Source organism: Nesoenas mayeri, assembly GCF_963082525.1.
Source record: "Nesoenas mayeri genome assembly, chromosome: 1".
In the NCBI taxonomy this organism is placed as follows: Eukaryota; Metazoa; Chordata; class Aves; order Columbiformes; family Columbidae; genus Nesoenas; species Nesoenas mayeri.
The window spans coordinates 147,303,060-147,328,553 of record NC_137541.1 but is presented as its reverse complement, the minus strand read 5'-3'; the positions used below and the strand labels follow the sequence as shown (position 1 = coordinate 147,328,553).

Below are 25,494 nucleotides of genomic sequence, written 5' to 3'. Positions count from 1 at the left end.
TCTGACCCACCACATCTTCTAGGTGGGCATTCCTTTCCTGCCTTTTAGTGATGCTTTCAGTATTCATAACAGCTGTGGAATTAAGCATCATGAACAAGAAGAAACCAACATGCAGTCTTTATTTTTCCCCATCGGTCCCAAATTATTCTGCATTGAGTTACAAAGTGAAAACCAACACACCCTCAGATGGATTTAATTTCAACTTGGGCCCAATGCCCAAACTCCACCCCATCTTTTCCATACCGTACACACAGTCTCATCCTCACCCATCTTCCAAGCATATGCACGCACATACACATACACAGAGAACCAGCTGCTTGTACAATACAGAACCAAATCCACCTCCACTGCCGCCTTAGCTAGGCTCACTGCTTTCCCTGGGATGACCAGTAGGCAAGTTTGGCTTGGTCTATAATGCCAATTTTTAATATTTGGGAAAACGAAGGCTACATAAAACATACATTTTCATGTCCTAGATATTGTCTTCATAATGAACATTTTTAAATAAAAAAGTCGTTTTACACAAACCAGGAAAATGGTTGTTGGAGGAACCAATTATTCCATTCAAAAATAAAAGGTTTAAAACTCAATTAAAAATATTAATGCTGTAATTCAAAGTTCAGCTTTGGCGTAACTTCAGCTAGTGATTTAACTATGGCATATTGGCTTACAGAATCGTGCAACAAACATGGATTTCAGAATACACAAGTACACAGCTTTAAAATGCATACAGAGAAGATAAACTTGTAACTGAAGCAGTTAAGCTTTTGCATGTATGAACTAGTACCAGGTCACTGTTCACAGCAACTGTCTTCTCTCTCGTCTCCTTCCCATGGATGCTGCATAAACAACTGCACTCTATTTTTATAAAGTGCAAATATGTTTGCTTGTATTCATGTGAAGGCAAGTAGTGGAAAGCAGGAGAGGAGGTAGATTGAATTACTGTGTTTGAATGTTTGTTTTCTCCTCCACCTTGTACCATTCTCCACAAGAAGCACAAATTAAATGTTAAAAGATAAGTGTATAAAACGTTGATTTGGCCCACTTCACATTGGGCTTTTGGTTGCAGAAAATTTTTGCCTTCTTCTGTTTGCAAAACTGCAAAAATGCTGCTAATAGTACAATATGGAGAACCATGTGTGTACTTTCTAAAGAATTAAAAAAAAACTAGTTTGGACTAAACACAGTTTCTTCCTGTACCGATTTGTGTCCTTTACCCTTAAACAAGTAACACAAGTATTTCCAGAAGTCTGCCTGCATACTTAAGATTGCCATAACGGTAATAATGTATAAAATTGTGTTCTAGTTTACAATCATCATTAAGATCCACTAGGATTCCTGTATTCCTTTCAGCCATGTATGACTAGTCTGAGTGTAAATAAATGGCACGTCCTACCAACAAGAACAGCATTCCTGCCAATAAAGCAAAAAACACTCCTATAGGAGCCAGCATAAAAGACCAGCCATAGCGTACATAAACAGTAAAGTCTGGACAATCCATTCTTTTCATGTTTGTGTAGTTTTCCAGATCAGCCATCGCCTGGACCCAGATGACGTACATCACGACTACCAGCGAAAACAAGACACCTGGAAAAGAAAGACCAGGTTTTAAAAACAGAGTGTGAAACAAATGCTGGGTGCATTTACTGTAATACCTAGAAACCCATCAATGCTTGAGGCCCTGTCTGCAAGGCACGGTCAGTCACCACTGGATGGGTTTTGTCTTTGGCTTCGTCTAACAAGCACTTTCTCCACCTTGCTTCTGATTTGCACTGAAAGGCATACTCCTGTGACAAGGGATGTATCTGGTTTTTGTAGGCAGACTGAAACGCAGGTGTGTTTAGGGACAAATTTTAGGCACTTATTTACCATATTGTATTCAGGAGCTGAGAGAGGGGGAAGGAGTGGGGACAGGATAGGATGACCCAGGAAAAAAACTTGCTTTTGCTTCCCAAACTCTGACAGTGTTTCTATCACAATGTTTTGGATGAGATATCAAAAGGTGAAAGGGGTGGGAAATCTTTCTATAATCTTCACCTCTCTAGATTTTGCTTCTTTTTTCTTAAGAAAAGGGCTTTGTTTGGAACGTACTACATTCAGACTCAAATATTGTGCAGACAAATTCAGATGTATTTCATTCAAAATCCTCCACATTAGAAAAGAGGTTCCTGGGATAGGAACAAAACCCAACAATAATTAAATAATAGTTATGAGCAGGCTACTAGTATTAACCTCAGACTGGATACAACAGTTTCCTGGAAATAATCCACCACATAATTCACAGCCTTTTCCCAATCACTCCTCTGAAAGGCCTTTGGATTGTTTACACATGCTAGTAATAGAAGCACATGTCCCTACAAACTCTGCTAATCTCTTTGTTACTATGCACCAGAAGGAGATATAAGAAGAAAGTGCATTCCAAAGTACCAGTGGCATGCCTAATATTTCATTTCACTTTAGAGGAATGTGGACACTTGAGAAATGCAAGCCTGCAGCACAGATGCTCTAGCAGATCTGCTGGAAAACTGAGGGCACAAGTCTACATTTTTTGCATGCTCCAGCCTGTACCCATTTGCTCCTTGAGCTCCAGCTGCCACAGCACAGTTACAGCAGCAGGACTATCTATTCCAACAACAAAATATTTGGGGGACACCACCCCATCATGTTTTTATCCCCTGGTGTTTAGGTGCCTCATTAAATCAACAAGCCAGTGCATACTCCTGGGAACATCTGTTGCCAAATTTGAGTCTACAGGCTCTAGGACAGCAAAGTCAAAGGTCTCTTGTGGTCTCTTCCCCATCCTCCTAAATACTTGCAATGCAACTTTGAGCAAATGTGACACTTGTGGCAAAACCCACAAATGCACTTTGTAAGCACCCATGGATAGGCATTTGCTTCCACACCCACTGGTCCTGGTCACCTTCCATGGTTATTTTTCGTCATCCCCACCCTGACATGCTGGGGATCTCCATTCCCTGCCCTTCTTACCCACTCACCAGGGAGCAACTCTTATCACCCCTCCCTCATTTGCTTCAGGCAAAATCAGGTTAGCTGCAGCAGTTTAAATTGGTGATCTAGTGACATTCTTGTTGGTGCTTTATAGTCAAAATGTAACAGCTTTACATTCTGGACATCCTAAACACCTGACAGGTGAGAGCTCACAGTTTAATGTTTGTGAGCACTACCTTTTGAAGCCCACCAAAAAATGAGCTGAAGTAGTTAACATGAAGCATAATAAAAATGTGACTGAAAATCCCAAAGGTTCTGCAATTTTTATGAGGCTGAAAGGAGAAAAACTAAATAAAGGAGGCAGTCACATTTCCTGCCTATGAAATATACTTCCAGGATTACAGCTTTTGCTAGGGCTCAAATTCCTAACAAAGTTTAAAAAAAAATACCACTCACCTCTAAAAGGCATAAATTCAATTTTGAAAGTATTTTACGTAAGTAAAACTCAATTTTGATGGCATTTAGTGCTGCAATTGTGTCGAAAATGCAACTGATGAAACAATCAGAGAGAAGGATCACCTTAGGCCCAGATACAAAGAACGAGAAATTAAATTGAAGACGCTACAAATATAAGTCAAACTGAGTAGAAGATTCCTCTAACAGAACATCTAATGATAGCAGATAATGTATGCAACACAGGAAAATTAGAACCAGAGGTAGTAACTTTTGATGTAAAAAGTAAAAAGATTCAGGGCCAAATTCATAAATGGAGTTATTAGATACATGGAGTTTTCTCAAGGTTTCAAAACCTCAGCCAACAAAACCCTTCTAGCCCAAAGATCAGATAATACAGCACAATCCATATGAACATTGGAATCCACCTCTTCAGATGGCTATGCTTGTGCATTTTCAAATGTCTGTAGTCTGCTATTTACCCTCTACATCAGGGCAAACTTTGTCCAAAACACTAGTAATTACAGAAAGTGGTGATGTATATTCTCTTACTGGTAACCAGGCCTTGCATGTCTGGAACGCTTTTGACCTCCAGCACCCTGGGCTGACGCAAAGCTAAACAACCCAGTTAGTCAGAAACATCTGCCATAAAAACAAGACTCAGAGGTGTCTTCATCACAAAATTGGGCACCCCTTGCTCTTCGGGCAGTCTGAAGCAACACCTTCTAGGTGGTTAAACTAGAGCCAAGTCCATGTTGGTGCAACCCAGTGCTGCCAGTGGTAAAACAGCTTCAGGGAAGCTGAAATCCATCGGGTGATTTCACAGCAAGCTGCTAATACCTGTGTGTGGCAAATTGTTGGGTATGGAAATTTGCTGAAGAAATGTATGTCAAGCAGAGATAGATGTCCTTCTTTAAAAGAGAAGAAAAAGGGATAATATGTAAACCCTCCTAGTTAATTGAGGCTCTGAAGGAGTATTTAAGGATTCTCATTATCTGCTAAGGGAGGCTAATTAGTAAGTTTATTGCTTAGTTTGTTCAAGAAATGTCTTGAACAGTAGAATCAGGCTATGTAAAAACTGACCATGTCCTGTTGCCTCCAACAGCATTTCATTCATTAGTGCTCCTTTTGTCGAAGGTTCACAGAGTTATGATTTCATGGGAGTTAAGCACATTCACAGAGGTTTACTGAGGCTCCTGTGTGCTGCAAATGGTAACAGAGATAAAGGAAAACAGGAGCATTTATTAACAGGTAGACTCTGTTTTGTCCATTTGGTCTTGTTTCCTAAGACATTAGAGTACATTAGAAGCAGTGGTGAGAGCAGAGAAGCAGACCTTGTACTTCTATTATCACTAATGCATCTACTTAAAACGTTTGATGTTTAGGGCCAGAGGCTTTAGTTCCTTCCTATCCATTAAGCACTTCAGGTTGTGCTTAAATTTAAGCACATGTGCAAGTCTCTCTGATTTAAATGGTTTTTCCTCCTAGCATCCACACTGATTGCATCAAAATACCTGGTTCAAAGTCAAGTTATGAGCTTAATGAATGGTTACTAGAGCTTAAATATTTATCTGGTTGTTAGATTCCAAAACAATACTGTTTCTTTTCAGATTATATTATTATATTTGCTTTGTCTTATTTTAACAAAATGGAGGGATGGTAGTAGTTCAAGAAAGTTTTGAAGAATAAGTAGTATGAAGAACAGAGTACAATTTGTTCAGTGGATTAAGCAGCATGTAAAATTCAGATACTCATAACCTGTGAAGTATTTTTTCCAGGACATAAGACAGCCATTGGGTCTATGCATTATGAGCTGTAATAGTCATGTCAAATAACAGTCAGCACTTTATATAGTCTTTACAAAAATATAGATCAAAAGCTGGATTTATCTCCATTTTGTAGAAATTAAAATGAGGCACAGAAACAACTAATCTGATATTCAGCAGTTTTAAGTATCCAAGCTTTGCTCTCAACTCTGGCTTTCAAAGGAGTTCTGCTCCTCAAAGCCAAGGCAGATTTGCTTAACACATAACACATATCACACCAGATTTGCTAATAAATACAAGTTTTCTGCCTCTACATCCTTCTACTTTGTTTGTACATCTACATTATTTCTGCAACATTCTGGTTTTGTTATTTATATCAGTTGGTGAAGTTCTCTTCACCGGAGTGTACTCAAACAAAAGGAAAGGCATTGGACTGAAGGCAATAAAAAATCTTGTTAAGCAATTGTCTATCTTGGTCTGCTTAAGTGTTTTAAACTGGATCCCATCATTGCAAAATTTCACTGCCTTAATTTATATGTAGGGAATACAGCATTTTTGAAGAAAAGTCCTATATTGCAAAAGGTTAAAAATTAGCCTATTTCTTTATATCACCCCAATCACAAGACTTGAAGTTGATTGTGCAGAAACTAGTAGAGTCACTGGAATACTAGTAACTCAGAACCATTGGGAGAGCCAATGAAAACTGAAGAGAGGTTAGAATTAGACTCTTTAACTGCTGGAGAGTATTTCCTCAGATACATTTTATGCTGCTTGTGGAAGACAATGGGAAGAATTCCTCTAGTTATGTAACTACACTACTGCTATTCCATCCTACTTCTGTATCCACAGGTTTGCCACACCAGCTTATCTCTTTCCTTCAGAATATTAGTCATGCCAGTAAGAGTTGAGAAAGCACTTATTTGAAGTGTAATAGGAATGTGTATCCATTATGAAGGAGAATATACTAAAATGAATTTATATTTATTCTGGGAAATCTGTTGCTGCACTCCTACACTGACTATCTATTGTGAATGTCATGAACTTTCATATTCAAGCTCCAAGGCAAAGTACTTAGACTGAAAAAAACTCCACAATTTAATGAAGCAAATATTTTTAGGAACAATGTGTACTGTAATGTATTTCTAAATTTTCAGCATTTAGACCTTTTTCATAGTGTGAGGGTGTCCATTTGCCCTTGCCTTTTAGTGAATATAAAATAAAACGGCAGTTGCATGTATCAGGAGTGATGGGGGAAATTATTCCTAGGACATGAAATATGTCTGAGAGAGATTAAGACAAATAAATACTTCCCTCCTTCTCCTTTTTCTTTCTTTTTTTCCATTTTGCATATTTTTAAGAACACACATGTTTGATATACAGCTCTGTGCAGTGTGATAAGACATGGACTTCTCTGAGGTCACTCTTTTCTGTCTTTTGCATTTATTCTTTTGAATTTCTTTCAAAGAAATACTTGTGCATATTGCAGAGGAGAAAGAATAGAGAACCTTTGGAAACGTCTATGAATTCAAGAAGCAGTTTGCTGGCCTTTAGTACTTATTCTTCCCACGTAGAAATGCCTTTCACTTGTCAATGGTGAATGGCTGTTTACGGCATGAATCTTTTACTATGCAGACACGAAGACAACAGGTGCTGGAAAGAATTATGTGAGATTTTTACTTGTGCCTAGAAGTTTAGAAATCTTTATCTCACTTGAGTAAAACTTGTATGTGTGTCTATTTTTTTTTTTCCAATTGTAGTTTTGTGTCCTTTTCCTTATTACAGATTCTACCACCTACCTTGGCCTCTTGTGATTTTATTTAAAAAGGATGGTTGACATTCCACTCTGAAGTACGTGCAGAGGATCCCACTTAAGAGTTATGGGAGTTGGCACCGATCTCTGAAGACAGATTTTTGTCCTCATCTAGGAGCTAGAATTAAATATCAGCTTTTTTCACTCTTTTGGCAGGAAGTGGAAGTCATACCTCTAATCTTGCTTCTTTACAAGGGTGTGACTCTGTAATGCTCTATGCATATCCCGGGGGTTTGCTTGTTTGACATCAGTACAAGATGACAGTTTTTACAGCCACCCAGGCAGGAATAGGCCCAAGGTAATTACAGACTTTATTGAAGGCTGCTTTAAGTGATTATTTTATGGCAGCTCTTCCTTCTTTTCCTATGATTTTTGAAGCAACTACAAGGCTTTTTACAGTTCGTATTACTGTAGCTGCTCTTGTTCCATCCTCTGATATTGTAGACACGGAGGTGAGCATGCAAAGACAGTGCTCAAATCACTGATTTTTGTATTGTTGAAGTGATATGCACTTTACCCCACAGATGTAGCATCTGCAGTTTCACTTTCAGCCTCAAGTAGTTAATGTAGTTACAAAGCTTAATGGGGAAAACTGCTAGTCAACAAGGTGCCACCAATACTAATAATTGTTTGTACCTCTCCATTTTGAACTACCAGCTGCACCACTTAGTAAGAGAAGTGGGCAGCCCTAAAGTTTGGGATGAAGAAAAGGCAGGTGTGTGACTCTGCCATAGATCAGACATCAGAATTGCTATTTGGGTAGTTTTGCTGCTTTTCTGGGGCCCAGATATGTGATACTATGGAGAACATTCTGAGGCTCCTTTGGCCCTTGGAGAGCCTTTGCAGTTCATCCACCTGGGCACCAGTGATGCTGGCAGAGAGACCTCAAGTCCTTGAGGGCTCTGAAGATGAGAGATAAGGGCATGGGGTACTGGTGATGATGTTCTTTAACCCACTGCCCAAAGGATAAGACTTGGGGAAAAGTTGGCACACACTGATATACATGTACATGATGGTGTCACAAGCAGGACTTTGGCTTCCGTGACCATGGTACCCTCTTTGAGATACAAGGACTGCTGGGGAGAGATAATACCCATCAGGTAAGGTGGGACAAGAGTAACAAGCTCAGTAACCTTTTGAGAAGAGATACAAGCACAGACCATTGGCAAAGGAACATCAAAGCCTCCAGACAAGCAGGGGGAAGGGAATGAAGAGCATATGCATGGGACAGAGCAATGAGGGAGGCTCATACACTTCCACTGAGAGAGCAGCACAACTGAAAGCCCATCTCAAATGCCTGTACACAAATGGACTCAGCACTGGAATAACATAGGGGGAATTCAAGTTCATGCAGTCACTGGATGATGGATGAGACCACTGCAGTCGCAGACATGATAAGACAGCTTGCTAGACTGGAGAGTTGTGTTGGACGGATACAGACTCTTTAAGGACAAGCAGTTAAGATGGGGTGGGATATACATAGTCTGCACAAAGAATATGTTGAATACACAGAGTTCACAGGAACAAGAACTTATGGATTAAGATCTGCAAGGTGGACAAAAGGGTGTAGTCATGGTGGGCATCTGCTACAGGCCAGGCAACCAAGAAGAAGTATACTAGAAAAAGTTATGATTTCTGGTTCCCATGAGCGACTCAGCCACACCAACATCTCCTAGAAGGCCAAGACTTCAGACTGTAAGAAATCCAGGTAGATGAACGAAATCAAGGCTAACTTTTTGAAATAGATGTGGAACAAAACAACTAACAAAAGTGCTGTGCTGGACCTGCCACTCACAAATGAGGAAAAACTGGTCAGGAATATGACAAATGGTGCTGGCTGTGGTTATAATGGCCATGAAATGGCAAACTTTAGTATCCTGAGAGGAATACAGAAGGTGACTAGGAGATTAAAAAATCCAGAACTTCAGGAGAACAGTCTGTTCAGAGAACTGGTAGGCAGAATCTCAACAGAGGCTGCCTTCAAGGGCAAAGCATACCTTGAAGGACAAAGGATGCTTTGAAGGGCAAAGGGGCCCGGAAAAACTGATTCTTCCTCAGAGACAACTTTCTTTAAGCACAATTTACAGTCCCTCTCAGTATGCAAGAATTCAAGCAGGTCTGGCAGAAACGAAAGTTAACCTCATGCAGATCTGCATTAGTAAGAATACAGTCAGCAGGTTTGAAAATACTGTTATTTCCCTTTACTCAGCACTTGTGACATCACATGTGGAATACTGTGTCCAGTTTGAGGTCCCCCTGGTTAAAGAGAGATACTGATAAATTGAGGTGATGACCAACAAGACAGCAAGATGGAGGAAAAGGAGAGGCTGAGTGAGCTAGGGAGTTTTGGTCCGGAGAAGAAAACAATCTTCAGTTTTGTAAACGGAGTTATAGAGAAGACGGATATAGATTCTTCAGACACATGCACACTGAAAGGATTAGATCCAATGGTCACAATCTGCAGCAAGGATGATTTCAGGTAGATATAAGGAAAAAGAATGCATAATAAAGTTATTGTAACTGGGACAAGTGCATGTGCTGTGGAATACTAAATACCTTCGCTTTTCAACAACAATGGTAATAGTAAAAATAACACAGGTCTTCTCTGAAGCCCTGTTGAAAACAGCCCTAAGGTTTAAAGAGAGTAAGAAGTCATAATTTCCCTTGAAGAATGTCTTCTCTTGAGGGACAAAGGGTGACAGGGGCAAAGAGACAGGCCCAAGGTAACACACAGGGAAAATAAAGCTCACATAACTTGACACATCTGAAAAAGAAATAGTCTCTCCAGATTCCCTCAGTAAATGAAAGAGAGGTGTAGAGCTCCTCCATAACACATTCATCTGACACATACTATGCCCCTCTTTCAGGATGAAATTAATTCCCAGGTGGGGGAACTTCTCACACAGCTACCATTTTTACTGTCAATTAATTTTATTGCCTCCTGCAGGCCTCCTAGGGAAGCCCTGTCTAAGTGAGGGAAGATGATGTGACCCAGAATGGAGAACACACGCATCTCTTCAGACCTATGCCCATCAGTTCCCAGTGCCTTCCAAGTCCCTGTTTCCACTCCAACAGCCTCTGCTACTTCCTAGTGACAACTGAGGTTTTTACAGAGTACAAATGCAGGAAAAGAGCAGGACTCACATGGGCTTCTAGCCTACAAATTAGTGACAGAAAGCATTGAAATATCTTAGAATTTCCATCAAACTATGAATACTTTTTGTATGTCTTTTAAAAGAATGAAGGAGTAATTCTCAAGGGATCAAATGCAAGTATGCAGGAGATTTTTTGGCAAAAATGTTATAAAATACTTCTCACACTTCGCTGATGGTCCTTTAAAAGGGAACAACGATCACTAGCTAACAACGATCACTAGCTGTGTATGCAGAGCTGTGAGGTGAAGTGGGTAAGCAAGGTCAGCAGGTCAGTGACAGAAGCAGAAAGAGAGCCCAGGCCTTTTGGTCCTGACACAAGTTGCTCTACCCCGTAACACAACTCTGTTGTCACAGGAATGCTTCTCATCAAACTTTATAAAAAGGAGAACGGTGACTGAGCACATACGGTCATTTACATCCTACACAACTGTATCTCACACACCAATGTAGCACCTTCTCAGGCTTTGCAAGGTTAGCAGAACAGCATCCCAGACATCTGTCCATATCAGCTGAATCCTGGAAGGGGGCATCCTCCATGGTACATGTGGGTTGTGAGGAAGGAGGGAATTCAGTTATTTGTTATCTTCCAATAGCAGAGTTGAGAGCTCCCACTTACTCATATGTGATAACTATTTTGTGTATTCCAATCATATACAAAACATTTTTCCTATATTAATCATGTGAATGTACTCTGTCTTATGACTTCTTTAGAAGCAGCCCACCATAATCATCTTCATTGCTTTTGTGTCACTGATAAAAAAACCCCACTCTTCTTAGCTAAAGCCCTTAAGAATCCTATAAGGCAGCATCCCTAAAAATGCATTATTATTCCTGCTAAAAAAGGTAGATTGAAATTGCAGTGTAATTCCATGATTCGTCTTAGATTTTTTTATCTTAATCCAAAAGTAGCTTTTAGAATAGTGTCATAACTAAATAACTGTGGAAATACTTGTTTCCAAGGCAGGCACCCCACAAACCAAAGGGTAGCATGATATGCTTTTCCTTTCTTTTAACCATAATTAATACAATATTTGATCACAGAATATGGGAGAAATACCTAATCCTTTCTATTCTTTAATTGACTAAGCAAACTGTATACCCACCAGCAATGATGTAAAAGCCTCCTCCTGCTTTGTACAGAATGTGGCTGGCAAAAGGAGCTGCACAGACGATGAAGAAACTAGCCAGCACAATAGTGAGCACTCCCAGGAGCATAAGAACTGTCCAGAAACCTCGATAAACTGGAGAAAGGGAGGAAGAAAAAAAGAATAAAACACTTTAGAACTCAAGTAAGTGACATATTTGGCTAACAAAGATTTTTCTTTTCCCTCTCTCTTTTAATTTTCCTTATTAACAAATGAAGCATTCATTCCATTGTGCATATATATGTCATGTGGACCAAATTAGGTTTGAATGCCAGTCCTTATCTGATGATCATAGAAAATACGTTGTAAGCTACCACAAATGAAATCAATCTGCTTAATATTTAGCAGTGACTTGCAACATAGCAACTTAACAAAATTTATGCTTTTTGGAGAATGGTACACCAAAGTTGTAGCAAAGATTCGTGGGAATAAATGAGTAGACTGACAGGATTCAGTTGTTTTACAAAAATTGTCTGGAAGAAGGAGGGAGCTGTAGCATCTTGACATTCTTAGTGCTCAGACCATATCACCAATAGCAATCTTAAGTTCTCTACAGTTTACAACTGATTAATCCTCCTTCTATACAGTCATATTCAATAGAATGAAATATAAAGTAGCAGAGAGGAGGAAAAAAAATGTAAACCAAGTTTCTGAAAAACAGTTAAGTATTTTAAAGCAGCCTATTCCTGCTCTGAAGCTCTTTGTATTTTGTTAAATTTAAAATGTGATGTTTCAGAAGCCCCTGTTAGACAGTGCCAAGCAGTGCTGAATTAATGGATGCAGCTGGTGATAAATGAGCTGAGAGTTTGTGACATACTCTGGCCAAAAGAGTCTTTCTAACAATTATTTTTTAGCTGGCTAATTGCACATCCATTTAACAAAGTCATCATTTTACAAATGCTACAAGAGTGACATAAATTTCTCCCATGAATTTAAAAATTGGTATATTAACACAACCCATTAGTAAAATTACGAGTTGCAAAGATCTCCATCGTCAGATCTGAAAATCTTGAAGCACTGACAATTCAGTCAGTGAAAAACATTTCCACCCAACTGAGAGAAAGCATTTAAGCCAGCTGGCAAGTCAGAAAAAGTGAGTCACAAAAGAAACTGCCATTTATCGTTTGACAGCACCTACTTACTGTTATGGCAAAACACAACTAAGCAACTATTATACTGGTTCATATCATGGAAGTTTCAAATTCATACAGCTTGTTAGAGACAGCTATTCTGGAATAATTCAGGTTTCTCTCATCTGAAATTTACAGGTGCTATAGACATTATCAGCTTGTGCTTCCCACTAATGTGTTCCAAAAATCTATAGTTTTTAACTTGACTAGCTTAACTCATGTTAAAATACACACCATATTGCTTTTATAAGCCTTGTAACTGTATTAGCTAGATCACATTCACATCACATTAGCTACACTTTTAAAATAACATCCTTTCTAATCCAGGCAAGCATTCAGAGATAATTTTTCACCACACTGATCAGCAGATTTGGGCATGGGAAGGATGTATGTATCTGAAAGTTGCTGGCAGAAGGGTTAAAACTGCAGTTTAGTCTGCATTCAATACAAGTCTTCTTTCCACATAAACAAAAAACTATGGAAATAATTTGTAAGACACAAGACTGGATTAGCAAAGCAGTTTAGTGTGTGTTCTGATTTAAGTACTCCACCTCTTATGGGACTTAGACACCTGGTTAAAGTTAAATACATAGTTAAATGATTCACTTAATGTAAATGGACAGTGAATGGAGACCTAGAAAGGTAAATCTCTCAAGTCCTTCAGTCTTGGGTCTCTGAAGCAATTTCATATTATTTTACTCATGGGGCTACTTTGCTAAGCTTCATCGCAGTCCCAAAGTCCATGGGACATTACTTTCTCATTTAAAACCTAATACCGCTAAATCAGCCTATAACCACCCAACTCTTTTACATGGATGGCTCAAGGTACTTCAAAGTCATGCTACATAATAGGACACGTTGGCCAAAATGGACCTTGAAAAATCTTTGTTTGATATCATTATGGTCAGTCACCTAAGTCATACAGCAGTGTTGCTACTTTCCGAATGGACAAGGATACAAGCTTCTCCAGAATTCCAAAATTAGTATGCAGTTTCATTATCTACAGGAAGCTTTGAAGTCTGCCTTTAGTGAAATTTTACCCAAAAAGCTTGATTTATTCAAATATTCCTGGAAACTGAACAAAAAAGGAGTACAAATGTAACTGATGAAAATTTGTTGAAACCTCTCTGTAACTACACAAGAGAAAAGCTGTTTCTCTGCTCCGACCGCATAACTATTTGATGCATTATATGTGAAATACTGATTTATCACCTGAAATAAGCTTCCATTCTATTTCTTTAGCAATAATTATTTACTCTAGAGAATCATAGATAAATTCTGATAATTGTAATATTGTTAAGCCAGCTAATTCCATCATTAAACATCAATTTGAAAAAAGAGCAGAGTTGATAGGTAAAAAGTCTGCAATGATCCAAAATCTGCTACTTTTCAAGCAAAAGACTACCCCCTCTAATCTGCAAGACAATGAGTCATTAGGGTCATTTGTGGCATAGATCTGAGGAAACATCCTAAGAGCACTTAGACTTTTTCTTTAGTAAAGGAGTTTAAAAGTAACCATTTTTTTCTGCAAAGAAGGCTTTACTTATCTAATATTCAGACCATTTTTGCACAGACCACATTTCCCATCTTCTCTCCCTAGATGGGCAAGATCAGTTCCTGCAGAGCCAATCATTCAAAATTACAATGCAGCCCTACTGCTGTCATTTAGCTTTAGCTGACATCTAAAGATAAACACAAAAAAGCTGCTTAAAATTAGATCTACCTAAGAATGAACTTACCCTTCAAGTCAAAGACTTTGCTACTCTGAGACTGAGGTGGATCATGACAGAAAAAAACAAAACAAAACAAAACAAAAACCAAAACACAACACCTCAACAGTAGATGCTGCTGTGAATTATGCTTCTTTATATCCTATGAAAAGGGATGACACTGAGACACAAGCATCTTGTTTCATGAAATAATGGTTCAGTGTATAGGTACAAGGTTTTAAGAGAAGTTTGCACCATTTCAAGTCTCACTGAGGCAGTTCATAAGACAGCCCATGTTCTGGTCCAGATGGCAAGGAGTACCCTTACCTCTGAAAGGTACTTCACAGATATGTTTGAGTTAGTTACCTCAAGTACAGGCATTATTCCAAGTATTTCCAGCATTAGAAGAAAGAAATTATAAGCACTACTGTAGAGTCCGAGTAAATCTATCTGTAGTTTTAATCTTAGATATCATTGCTCTGTGTTGCAAGGGTGCTGTAACATGTCTTGGTAAGCTGCCCCTTCATCGGGTACAACATATGCCTTGGCAGTGACAGGCAAGCCTAAAAATAAAATAGTACATAGAGGCAAACAGGAGTACACACAGTACGCTTGCCTTTGAGTTCAGTACCGTTCAGCCAGGATACTATGGGAATATTATAGCTGTAGGATATTCCTCCAAAATTGCATGACATGTAATTTTGCCTTGTTACTTGCTTTACTCCCTAAAGATCCTAATTCAGGTTCCTTTGGAGACTTCTGCATCATCTGAAAACTAGCTGAAGTATCTGGTTTTGAGTAAGGGACACAATTTCAGATAGATGGCTAAAAACTATTAAAAGACTCCTTTTCTAGTATAGTACATCCCAGCATTTATCATAAACTGACACCACGAATTCTTATTTTAAGATGTTACTGGTGCTTGATATGAAAGAGAAGCAATAATATATTTGACAGCTGTGTCACCTGCAGTGCACACCTGTCATGTAGTAGCTGCACACACCTCAGAAGCTCCATAATGGCTTATTCAGGAACAGGTTAGTGACAAAATGCAACACCCAGCTACAACTGCAGATGTTAACACCAACCTCATGAAACCATAGCACATTTTACTGCCCTTGCTGACTTCAAGTATTTTAAAATCTCAGCCATAAGTCCATACATTTTCTGTGGCCTACCAAAAAAAAACCCAGCCACTTAATCTTGAATTCAATATCGAACACAAATTATTAAGCACTACAAACCTGAAAAACTTTTTGAAGCATAAGTGAGTAGAATGCTGCATAACCAATATTAATGACAGGCAAAAAGACTTGGAAAAGTTGCCTTGAATTTTCACTGACAAGCTCACATCCTGAAGTGAACTCTTCCTATGATTTGACTGTGGACTGTATGTTATAATATTTCTTTTTTAACTCTCTATTTAATGTAAGAGGTTATCAAAATGCTTCTGACAAGAGGTATCCAAATATCACTTACAATATAAAATACAGTAAAAGGTGAAGGGCCTGAACTGTTCTAAATCAGAGGTATCTTCTCTGCAGATAAACAGTTGTAAATGACATCAAACATCTCAGCAGCAGCACAGGAGACACAGCTGACAAATAGTAAACCTTGCAAAACTTTTCTCAGTTTCATTCAGTACCCTTTACAATCCCTCAGTAGTAATAATCTTTTTTTAATAACCTTAACAGTAAAACAAATACAATAATCACAGTATGAATACACTGTCTCTTTAAACACTCCTTGCTTTATCACTGCTTGGTGGCTGGGGAGTTCTCCCTTTGTAAATGTACTGTATAACAATCTCTCATGGGCAATTATGTGACTGTATTACCTAACTTTTTTTTTTTTTTTACCCTAGAAATAGGCTGCTGCTAACATTTCACGGTACAATCTTTATTTTCAGATTTCATTGGTGATATTTTCTGGATTACTTTACACTAATTTCAACCTAGGAACAAACCTGCCAATAAATTTGATCACACCATTTTAGATGCAATAGTTGCTGAATGGGAATTTTGCTTCAGTCCTATAAACATTCTGTATTCGACATTATATTAGGCACTGCTTCAAATGCTGGCAACATGCCCAGTGCTGGACAAAATAAGATACTAATGGTCAGGAAAAAAAAAGTAATAGCAGCTACAATTCAGAGTATTAAACTAATGTGTCAGTGCAGCCCCATTAAATGGCTTCCAATTTAGCTTCAGAAGGTGCTGGGGCAATTTACAACAGTTAATAAGCTATTGTTATTTCCAAATAAAGTTGTAAGAATAAACCCTCAAAAATAAAATTAATGACTTGACTAAGTGCTAGATCTTGCACTTCTTTTTTTTAGGAACAATCTCACTATAGCAAATGGGACTACTTGTACAAGTAAAGGACTTCGTACACTTTTCAAAACAGGCGTAGTATTGTCCTTTAGTAAATGTCAGTTTTTTAAAAGTTTTATAGTCCTTGAATGTCAGTGTTACACAACCTAATGACATGATCCTATGCATTAATCCAGCTAGCAATGAATAACTATTTAGGTACTATACTACCATGTTTTCAAAATATCCTGACGGGATAACCAATTTAATTATGATTATACAGATGTGTGTTTATTTTAGGATGTAGAGGTCACTACTCTGGCACTTTTACTGATGGGCTAATTTCTTTTTTTTTTTTTTTATTCCTAGCTTGTATTTTGTTGCACATATGTTTGTGAATCATCATAAAAATGAATGTGTTGACAACACAATAAGGTGCTGTCTAAGTCCACTTAATAGCTGCACACTATAACAACTGTCACTATAAACCACTTTACTATAATAGAAAGTCACTGGAGTCAGGCTTCCCCTGAGTTTATATAGATACCTAATTCAGGTTAAGACAAATGACATGGCCTGCAAGTTTGTGTAAGTGCATTAACCATAAATGATGGTTAGCACAGATGGTTAGTCCAGAGACCACACCTTACACTGCAGGTAGGTAAAGTCCTTCCCACTCCTCCAAGATATTTAACAAAACCACGGAATGAACAAAAACATTATAACTGTGATTAAAGACAGAGAAAGCTGCAGTTTCAAGGTAATGCTATCTAACCATTTGAAGCTGATTATGCATCTGACAGTAATGAAGGAAAGAAATCTGAGACATTAAAACATGCATTCAAATCCCTAATACAAGAGGCACTGCAGGCTTTTTCTGTCTCTGCATTTCCATCTAAGGCTATAATTCTCAATACCAAGAGCTCATAGTCTAGGCTTGTATGAACCAAGCCTTAGGTCTAAAGCTTTGTACAGTGTACTATAACACTAAACTTCAAGGTCTTCAGTGTTTTGAGTTTTTTGGGAACTACCACCCAGCCGTTGCAAAACCAACATACAAAAATATGTAAATAAGCTAAGAGGGGATAGATTGAGCCCCTTTTGAATTCTGGCCCAGAAAAGCTCTGAGTCAAATTCCTATGGATATCAAAGGAGTTAATGTCAACAGAGAACCTGGTCTGGTCACTTAACTCAAAAATCATCAGAGATTTTATGTTCCTCAGGAAACTTTTCTTTGCCTGAGCCCTTCTAACTGGATGGTAACACAGAACTCCACCAATAAACCAGACTTGTGTTTCAACTAAGGCCTGCAGTTAAATCTAAATTCCTCTGATAAGGTCCCAAAGTTTCTTAAGCCAAAGAGGCTGTAAAAGAAGTCACGTGCTTTTACTTGCTCAGGAACTCACAGTTCTGTTAACAGAAAGTTAGAGATTTCTACAAATATGTGTTGTTCACATGTTTGATTTTTCTAATGAAATTTAAAGCTTTTTATTCAGCTGTTTATTTTTCTATGAAAGAGCAACTAAGTATTTTTCAGATGAGAGAATATTTTTTCTTATCCACTCTTAATTAAAAATAGGACTTGAGGAACTCACTAAAAACATTATGATAAACCTATGTGGGATATTTCTTTTTTTTATCCCGAAAAGTTACTATGTTGAGAAAGCTATATGAGCCATGAAAATGGTAATACTGTATCAAGAAACAGTAGCAGAATCAAAAAAAACAAAGGGACAATAACCTCAATCTTTGGTAGTGCCCTTTTGTTCTATGTTTAGCTGATGTACGGTATTAGACGCAGCCAACTGGATGTACAAATAGCTGACAAAATCTTGTTCTTCGTGAAATCAAACCAAGGGCTTTCACCACTGGCTTTTACAGAGAAGCATTTCCTCCACTGTGAATCAAGAAGAGGATAACCTTTTAGTATTTCTTAATTTAGCAACTGCAGTTGCAGCGAGGTTTTAAAAACTTGTTCGCCAAATATCATGGGCAGGACTGTCAAACTAGACTGAAGAAGAAACAAGTTTTCATCTAACAGAACACACAATGACATAACCTTCTTCATAAAAAGTTGTGAAAGATACTTAAACAACCATACCTGCCCTAGTAAATAACTCAGATTGGAAGCTGAAAATTAACTGGAAGAATGAAAAAAGCCTCTTCAGTTTTAATGAGCTTGAAAGCAATCCAACTGTATCTATTTATATAGCAAGAATGGCTCTGAATACACTCTACCTGGGCCAGCATCTATAGTACAGTTCTGTCTATTTTTAAACTCCTAATATGAAATATAGATAGGAAAATTATATTTGAGTAGTGGTTCTTTTGGCAAACATTAACTAAAATTAATTAAAATTTTGATGATATTCCTTCTCCTTTCCTTATTCTTTGTTTGTCCATTTCTATGTAATCATGCAGTACAATATGAGGATCCTTTGTGAATGTAGGAGTGAATGGTGGAATACAAACTCTGTCTAGATTATTAGGAGCTGATGACTCTGTCAGTTTCAAATGAAAAGATAAACTGTTCTAGATGTGCTGTGAAGTTACAGATTAGACTTCTGAATGGTGAGGTCTGAATTCTTCATGGACAAACACTTCATAATTTCTAAAGATTAACAGAACAATTATCAGTCTAACTTCTTTTCTTTTTCAGGTCTGCAGCATAAAAATTGGTTTCTGAAGATACTTCAAAGTTAGCAAATGGATAATTACAGCTTTAGGACAGGAAGGGATCACTCAAGTCACTGAGTCAGTGAGCTCAGACATATTCAGCATCCACACATCACAAGTTATATAAAAAGTTGCATAAAATGTGTCAGAAGTTATTTACTTCAAGTACATACACACAAAGCCCTTGATCTGATGAAATGTGACCAATATTTTTAAGTGAAGTCATAAAAACAGAGCTTTCCACGTATCATTCAAATATAAGGTTTTTAATTACTGTATACGTTCTATATAGATTCTGTTGTTGCACTAAAGTTTTTTTGTATTAATATCACCATTTAACATCATAAGGATTTTGAACTATTATTAAGAATATATATATATGTGGATATATACATATTTAAAAAGAGCTTGGTTCACAAACCAAAACACCCCATTGCTACAGTCTTAGGCTATATTGTTCATGTATGGCAAACACTGTTCAGAGTAACTACAGAGCCTTAGGTCCCTGTAGTGTCAATGGAGAGAAGCTGGCACATCCAGTGGTTGGTGCAGTATATGTTAGTTGAATAAACTAAGACAGTATCAAGGCCCCGCTGCTCCTTCCTCATAAAGTAAAAATGTGATATATTTCACATGTGGTAATTTACTAAAAAAAAAAAAAAAAAAAAATACATGAGAAGAAGTACTTCTTTAATGCATTCAGCCCAAGGAAGTTACTTTTCATGTTGGATAAAAAGCACTAAAAAAAAGGAAATGTCTCTTATTTAAGAAATTACTTCCATTCTGCCATCATGCTTAAAGCTAAGCATTCATTTAAGTGGTTTAAATATGTGTGTTGTAAAATGATGAGAAGTATGAAACACCAAAACTGTATTAATTAAACTGTGTGGAGCGATAAGGCTGTTTATACTGAAGCATCCAAATTGTTTTTTTGAAACTACAGGCATTGTATCCATTTGCAGACAAAAAAATACTTACTGATTGCAGAATCGTAGGAGGTTGAGTTGTGTTCATCTCGGATAAGAGGAAATGGTGACAGGTAAGCATGTGTACAATTCTTAGAAGGTGACTGGTTAGCTAAAAGTGAAATAAAACTAAAGATTAATATTTTACTGCCTTAACAATAAAGGATTTTAAGCCTCTTCTTCAAATAGGCAAACTGAGTTTTGTAGGTCAAAATTCCAGGTTCTTTCCCAGGCAACAGCTTAGAGTGGATTTGGTTTGATAAAAGATACCAGCCTTGTTATCCAGCCAAGGATGTTCCTTAAAGGGCAGTACAGATTTGTATTAGGGGAACAGCAAAGCAGCCTTGCTGAAGGCACCCTGCAATTTATACGCAATACATAGGTATGCTTTTATATGCACATGTACCTTTCTCTTGTGGGGATTATGTCCATCTCATTATTGCAAGTCACACAGAAAACAGCAAACAACAACAACGAACACAACAGCAGCAGCAGCAACAACAGCAAAAAAAAAACCCAAAAAACCAAAACCAACCAACCAAAAAAACACAACAACAAAACCACAGCACACCAGGAAATTACTTTTTCTCTTGTGAAAGAACAGTGAAAAGTATCAATCATCTTCAGAAAGTTTACAGTCTCCACAAATACGACTTTAGTCTATGGAATAAATATCTCCAAAGAAGGGTAATTTCACTCCTTATATTAAAAGCTTATAAAAACATCACCTTCTTCGTTGCAAAAGATAATGGCTGACTATAGCTTAAACCACGTTCAATCTTCAGATTGTTGACCACAGAATTGTCCAGATAAATAACAAGGGGAAATTAACTACAGTGAATATTACATTTGCCACCTAAGACCAAGCAATACTTTAATAAAATATAGGTTATTGAAGTTGAATTTGTATGATGGCACCTGCATTTCACAAGGATTGTAGAAAACTTGCAAAAAGGAGAGGGAGCTTTGTACCTCAGAGGTACAGTCAGAGACAGGAAAAGTTTTGCTTGACCTCTTCTTCATGGAAGATTTTGGCTGGAAAATACACTCTGATCTTCCAGAATCCTGGCATGTAGTGAAAGAAAGCAAAGGGCCAGCTGCAAATTTAGTAGAGGGATTCTTCTGGAGATGATGTGTGCTACACCATTTTCACAGTGGAATTGCCCTCCTTAACCCACTCATAGAACTAGTTGGAGAAACTCCCCAAGGAAAAATTCATGGACCATTCTAACCACTAACCTCTTTTGTCCTATGTTACAGAAATAAACAGTCTGTTTAACCATGAATCACAAGAAGCTGCCCTGATCAGAATGGTTAACAGGTTAACAGGACAGCCATAACACTCGCTGTATAACGTGATAGTTAAATATGTATGACTTAATGTAAAGTTACTTACTGTACCAGAAATTCCACATGCTAGCATTATTCTCCCCTACATTTCCACTAAACCAGCACCTCCAGAAGAAACCTTCATGATGGAAAGTGGCCTTCTCTCCCTAAGGGGGGGAAACAAAAAATGAAAAAGAAGCCATTATTAAACAATTTTTAAATGGTTGAAAGAATCAAGTTCAACTGAAATTAGATAATGACGTAAAAAACACCACCATCACAATGAAACACAGCCTGTTTGAATATAGGTTAGCTGTAGCATATCTAAACAGTTATACTTCCTTTGAAAGAATCTCATGTTGCAAAAGTAGCATCACAAAAGACAAATTAATTTTAGAGTTGATTACAATTGGTTACAAGAGGTCTTGAAGCAGGTTTGTAAATCTCCAGGAGCTCAAAATGAACTTATTCAAAAGTTCACAGAGAAGTAAATTCTACAAAATAAATACATTCAAGAAACCTACATATATAATTCTGATTATAAATAAAAATGTCCATACTAACCCCGACATCTTCAGGTGCATTTGAACACCTTCCTATTTCTGTAGCAAGAAGCCAATAATCAGTCCCAAATGCCACCAAAAAAAGTAAAACCCCCAGAGCTGCAAAGAAGCCTCCAAAAAATATCCCCACACTCAGTTTCATTATTAAAGTTATATTTAAAAAAAAAAAAAAAAAACAACAACTTTTAAAAATTAAAAGTACTTTTAAAAATTAAAAGTACTTTTTAAAATTACTTAAGATGAAGCAGTAAAATAAATGAAAGGTTAGGGAAAGTGACTAAAAAGCTGTTTGGAGAATACGGCTCATATCTGAAGAAGTTTCTCTTTGCTTGACTTTCTGCCTGTGTTTCCCAATGCCCTGTGAGTCAATTTGCGTCTCCTAATTTGTGTTCCATGTGTCTGACACAAGCCTGACAGTTGAAAAGGGCCTTCTATTTTAGGACACTGATGGCAGACCTTCATTCTGTTTCTCTGTCTGGGTGAGGCCAGTCAGAAATAGCTGATCTTCCCCTAACTAGTCAGGGATTGACTTGAAATATTATTGCAGTTGTTGCATGAACATCAGTGGAGATGCAGATGGTGATGGAGTTGCGATGGCTCTGGCCATCCACGTGAATTGTGTTACGAGGCACACAGTAGCAGCAAGGACTTCCAAAGTTGATGCTTGGTGGTGAATGTTTCCGTGTCTGCTAGCAGGAAAAGAGACGCATGCAATGCCTTGGAAGTTACTATAAGTCATGTTACTAAATGGAGCTTGAGAATTTTTTATGGAAGTTTAGAACGTAGCAGCCAAATTGCAGAAATGTCTTTGAAAAATCCTCATTTCTATTACAAATACAGTTAGATTTTAAAATCTGCGTCTTAAAGTAATGACCTTAACAACACTAAACTAAGCATTTAACTATTTGATTTCTTCACATTCACTTTATATGCATATATCACAAAAGTATGCCATTAAAAAAAAAAAAAAAAGGCTATTCTAAAGATGAAAAAGTGAAATCAACTACAACAGCACACCCCCGCAGTACCTCCTAAAGAAACCTCAGTCTTTTTGAAAAACTTTCCCACGTGTATTTTGGCCATTTTGGAAGGTGATGAGGTAAATTTCAAGGACTCACTGCGCAAGAAGAAGGCTTTTCCAACAATTTTTTTCATGCCAAGCAGGCCTTCCCGAAAATTTCTTGTGGAGTACAGGGCATGCTCCTGTAGAGATTTGCTGAGTTCATCATGCACCAGATCCTGCAGCCCTTACCTCCAAAAAATTCCACTGACTTCCCATGCTGAGAAATTCTGGGGCCAAGAGAAAGATGAAGTCAGTTTACTCCAGAAAATATTTGTCACAGAATATTATTGCAACAGGTTCAGGTCTCCAGAGGGACTCCTACTTCCAATATCCCTATATCTGTGTGGTGAGTGTGGCAGCGTGCTCAAGGAGAGCAAGGAAAAGACTGTTTCTACCACCTCTCCTCATTTCCAGATAGATGAACCAGAGATGTATCCTGAGTGTTTTTATAACACTAAATTATCTGCCTAATCCCATATTTGCATTTGTTACAAGTCATATTTTATCCAGACTTGACAGTATACTAGCTTCATACACAAACACATCTGATACTTTGTGGCCGTTTCGCAATGAACAATTTCAGTGAACACAGAACAGTAAATGAACTTTCAGTCAAACAGACACTTTTGCAATATTTGCTTTCCCTGACAGCCACTGACACCGTTCACTTTTCTATAGCAGAAAGTCATGTTTGGAAACATCAGTTTGGAAAATGATGTTTTTCTGCTATAGCACAAAGCAATATTTTACTGGTTTTTATGTTATTAAAGAAAAATTAAAAAAAAAAAATCTTTAGGAAAAAGAAGAGCACGTAGAATGTGCTACAAAAGAAAAGAGGGCATATTTTAGAAAATATTTACTTAGAGGTTAGAATAATGTGTCCAAAATACCAATTAACGATTTATTTCAGGACTATCATGACCAAATTCAGACAATTTCACATGAGCTGGATGCTTTTCCGTTATAATCAATAGCGATCTAGTCAATACAGTCAGTGGAGCCTGGAGAGCAGCTCAGGACAACCTGGATCACAGAGAGCTCAGTGCCATCACTCAGGTAGACACCCAGCTCCAGTTGCTTCCCAGGGCATCCTGCTGGCTTTTAGCTGCCACTCCAGAAAAGCATATTTCTCTCCCAGTTTTAACCATATCTGCCAGCCCCATGCAAGGGTCCTAGGTACCCTCTACCACCTCAAATGGCACTAGGAGCCTACATGATGGTGCCAGAATCGAGCTTGAAACAGAAGGATACAGTTGCCATCACGTTGTCTCCTGCCATTGGACGCTCCAGGATGTCTAAGACATCTACATTTGGTAGGCATGGTGTGACACAGCATGTGTGACAGGCATGGCAGGTATGACAAAGGACTTAGAGGAGACCTGCACTTTTCTTGAATGACAGCTAAAAGGCCAGGTTCACACCACTCAAAAGTCATGCTAGATACCTCTGTCTAGACAGCTGAAAACAGTTCCCATTAGCTGGTCAGGTCATTCTGGAGGCACTACTGACTGTTTCAACCAGACCTTCATCCACCCTAACAGCAGCACAGATCCTTATTTCACATGGAGACATCTGAATGCAAAGGTCTTCATCTGGAACTGAACCCTACTCAGTGGGCTACAGCTCGCAATAATTTTGCTGTTGTATGTGTGGCCTTACAAAGCATTGGCCCAGAGCTCAAGAAATTTTATTCAGTGAAATCCAGAGATGCAGATAGTCATGACATAAAGAAAATCAATGACACAAAGTTCTTCACGATATATATTAAACAAAACAAACAAATAATAACAACAACAACAAAAAAATAATTATTTCTGATGTGCTGTTTACATTAAATAAAGTTATTTTTCAGTGTTATCGGACAGGTATTTACAACCTACAAAACACCAGTTGGACAGTGCTTTGTATGAGTACTGCAAAACAGGACAAACATGGATTTGGTGAATTCTGGCAGTGAAAATAATACAGATGCATTTCAGCTGCACGCTTTTAGTCTAAAAATCTCAAAGCTGTTTTCAAAGATGGTTATGCACTGCTACTCATACCTGTAACTATGAAACTGTGGCACACACAATGGTGAAATATCTTTTTGAGTGTTATATTAGAAACAAAAAGAGAACTCCAGTCTCAGCCGCTGAACGACAAATAATTAAATAACTGAAATGGCTAGTTTCAGCCTTATTGCATCCACTTGGCTTCAGGTCAGAAATATGTCAGTAACTCCATGAATTCATTTCTGCATGAGAGTAACTTACTCTCATGAGTAGCTTCCCTGAAATTAGTTTGCATGAGAAGTTTCACTGAATTCAAATGACAGCTGAATCATTGCCTGTGCAGTAAAAGTATTTATTTTTAATATACTGTACATACACTATGGTCTCAACTTAGCATGTTCATCCTGGGAGGATCTAATTTAATTATTCTCTTTCATATTTATGGCACATTCTCCAGCAATGCTATCTTCCA

At 37.9% G+C, this 25,494-nt stretch overlaps 1 protein-coding gene across 1 annotated transcript; it reads right to left on the bottom strand.

The window, feature by feature from the left end:
• Positions 1-1,363: 1,363 nt before the first annotated feature.
• Positions 1,364-22,322, bottom strand: TMEM182 (transmembrane protein 182; the record flags this gene model as incomplete). Its single annotated transcript, XM_080363438.1, has 5 exons — positions 21,967-22,322; positions 21,470-21,569; positions 20,087-20,185; positions 11,237-11,374; positions 1,364-1,587 (listed from the first exon to the last, which is right to left on the bottom strand). The coding sequence occupies exons 1-5, from the start codon at positions 22,105-22,107 to the stop codon at positions 1,364-1,366; spliced, it is 702 nt and encodes a 233-aa protein (XP_080219564.1). The 5' UTR covers positions 22,108-22,322.
• Positions 22,323-25,494: the final 3,172 nt, after the last annotated feature.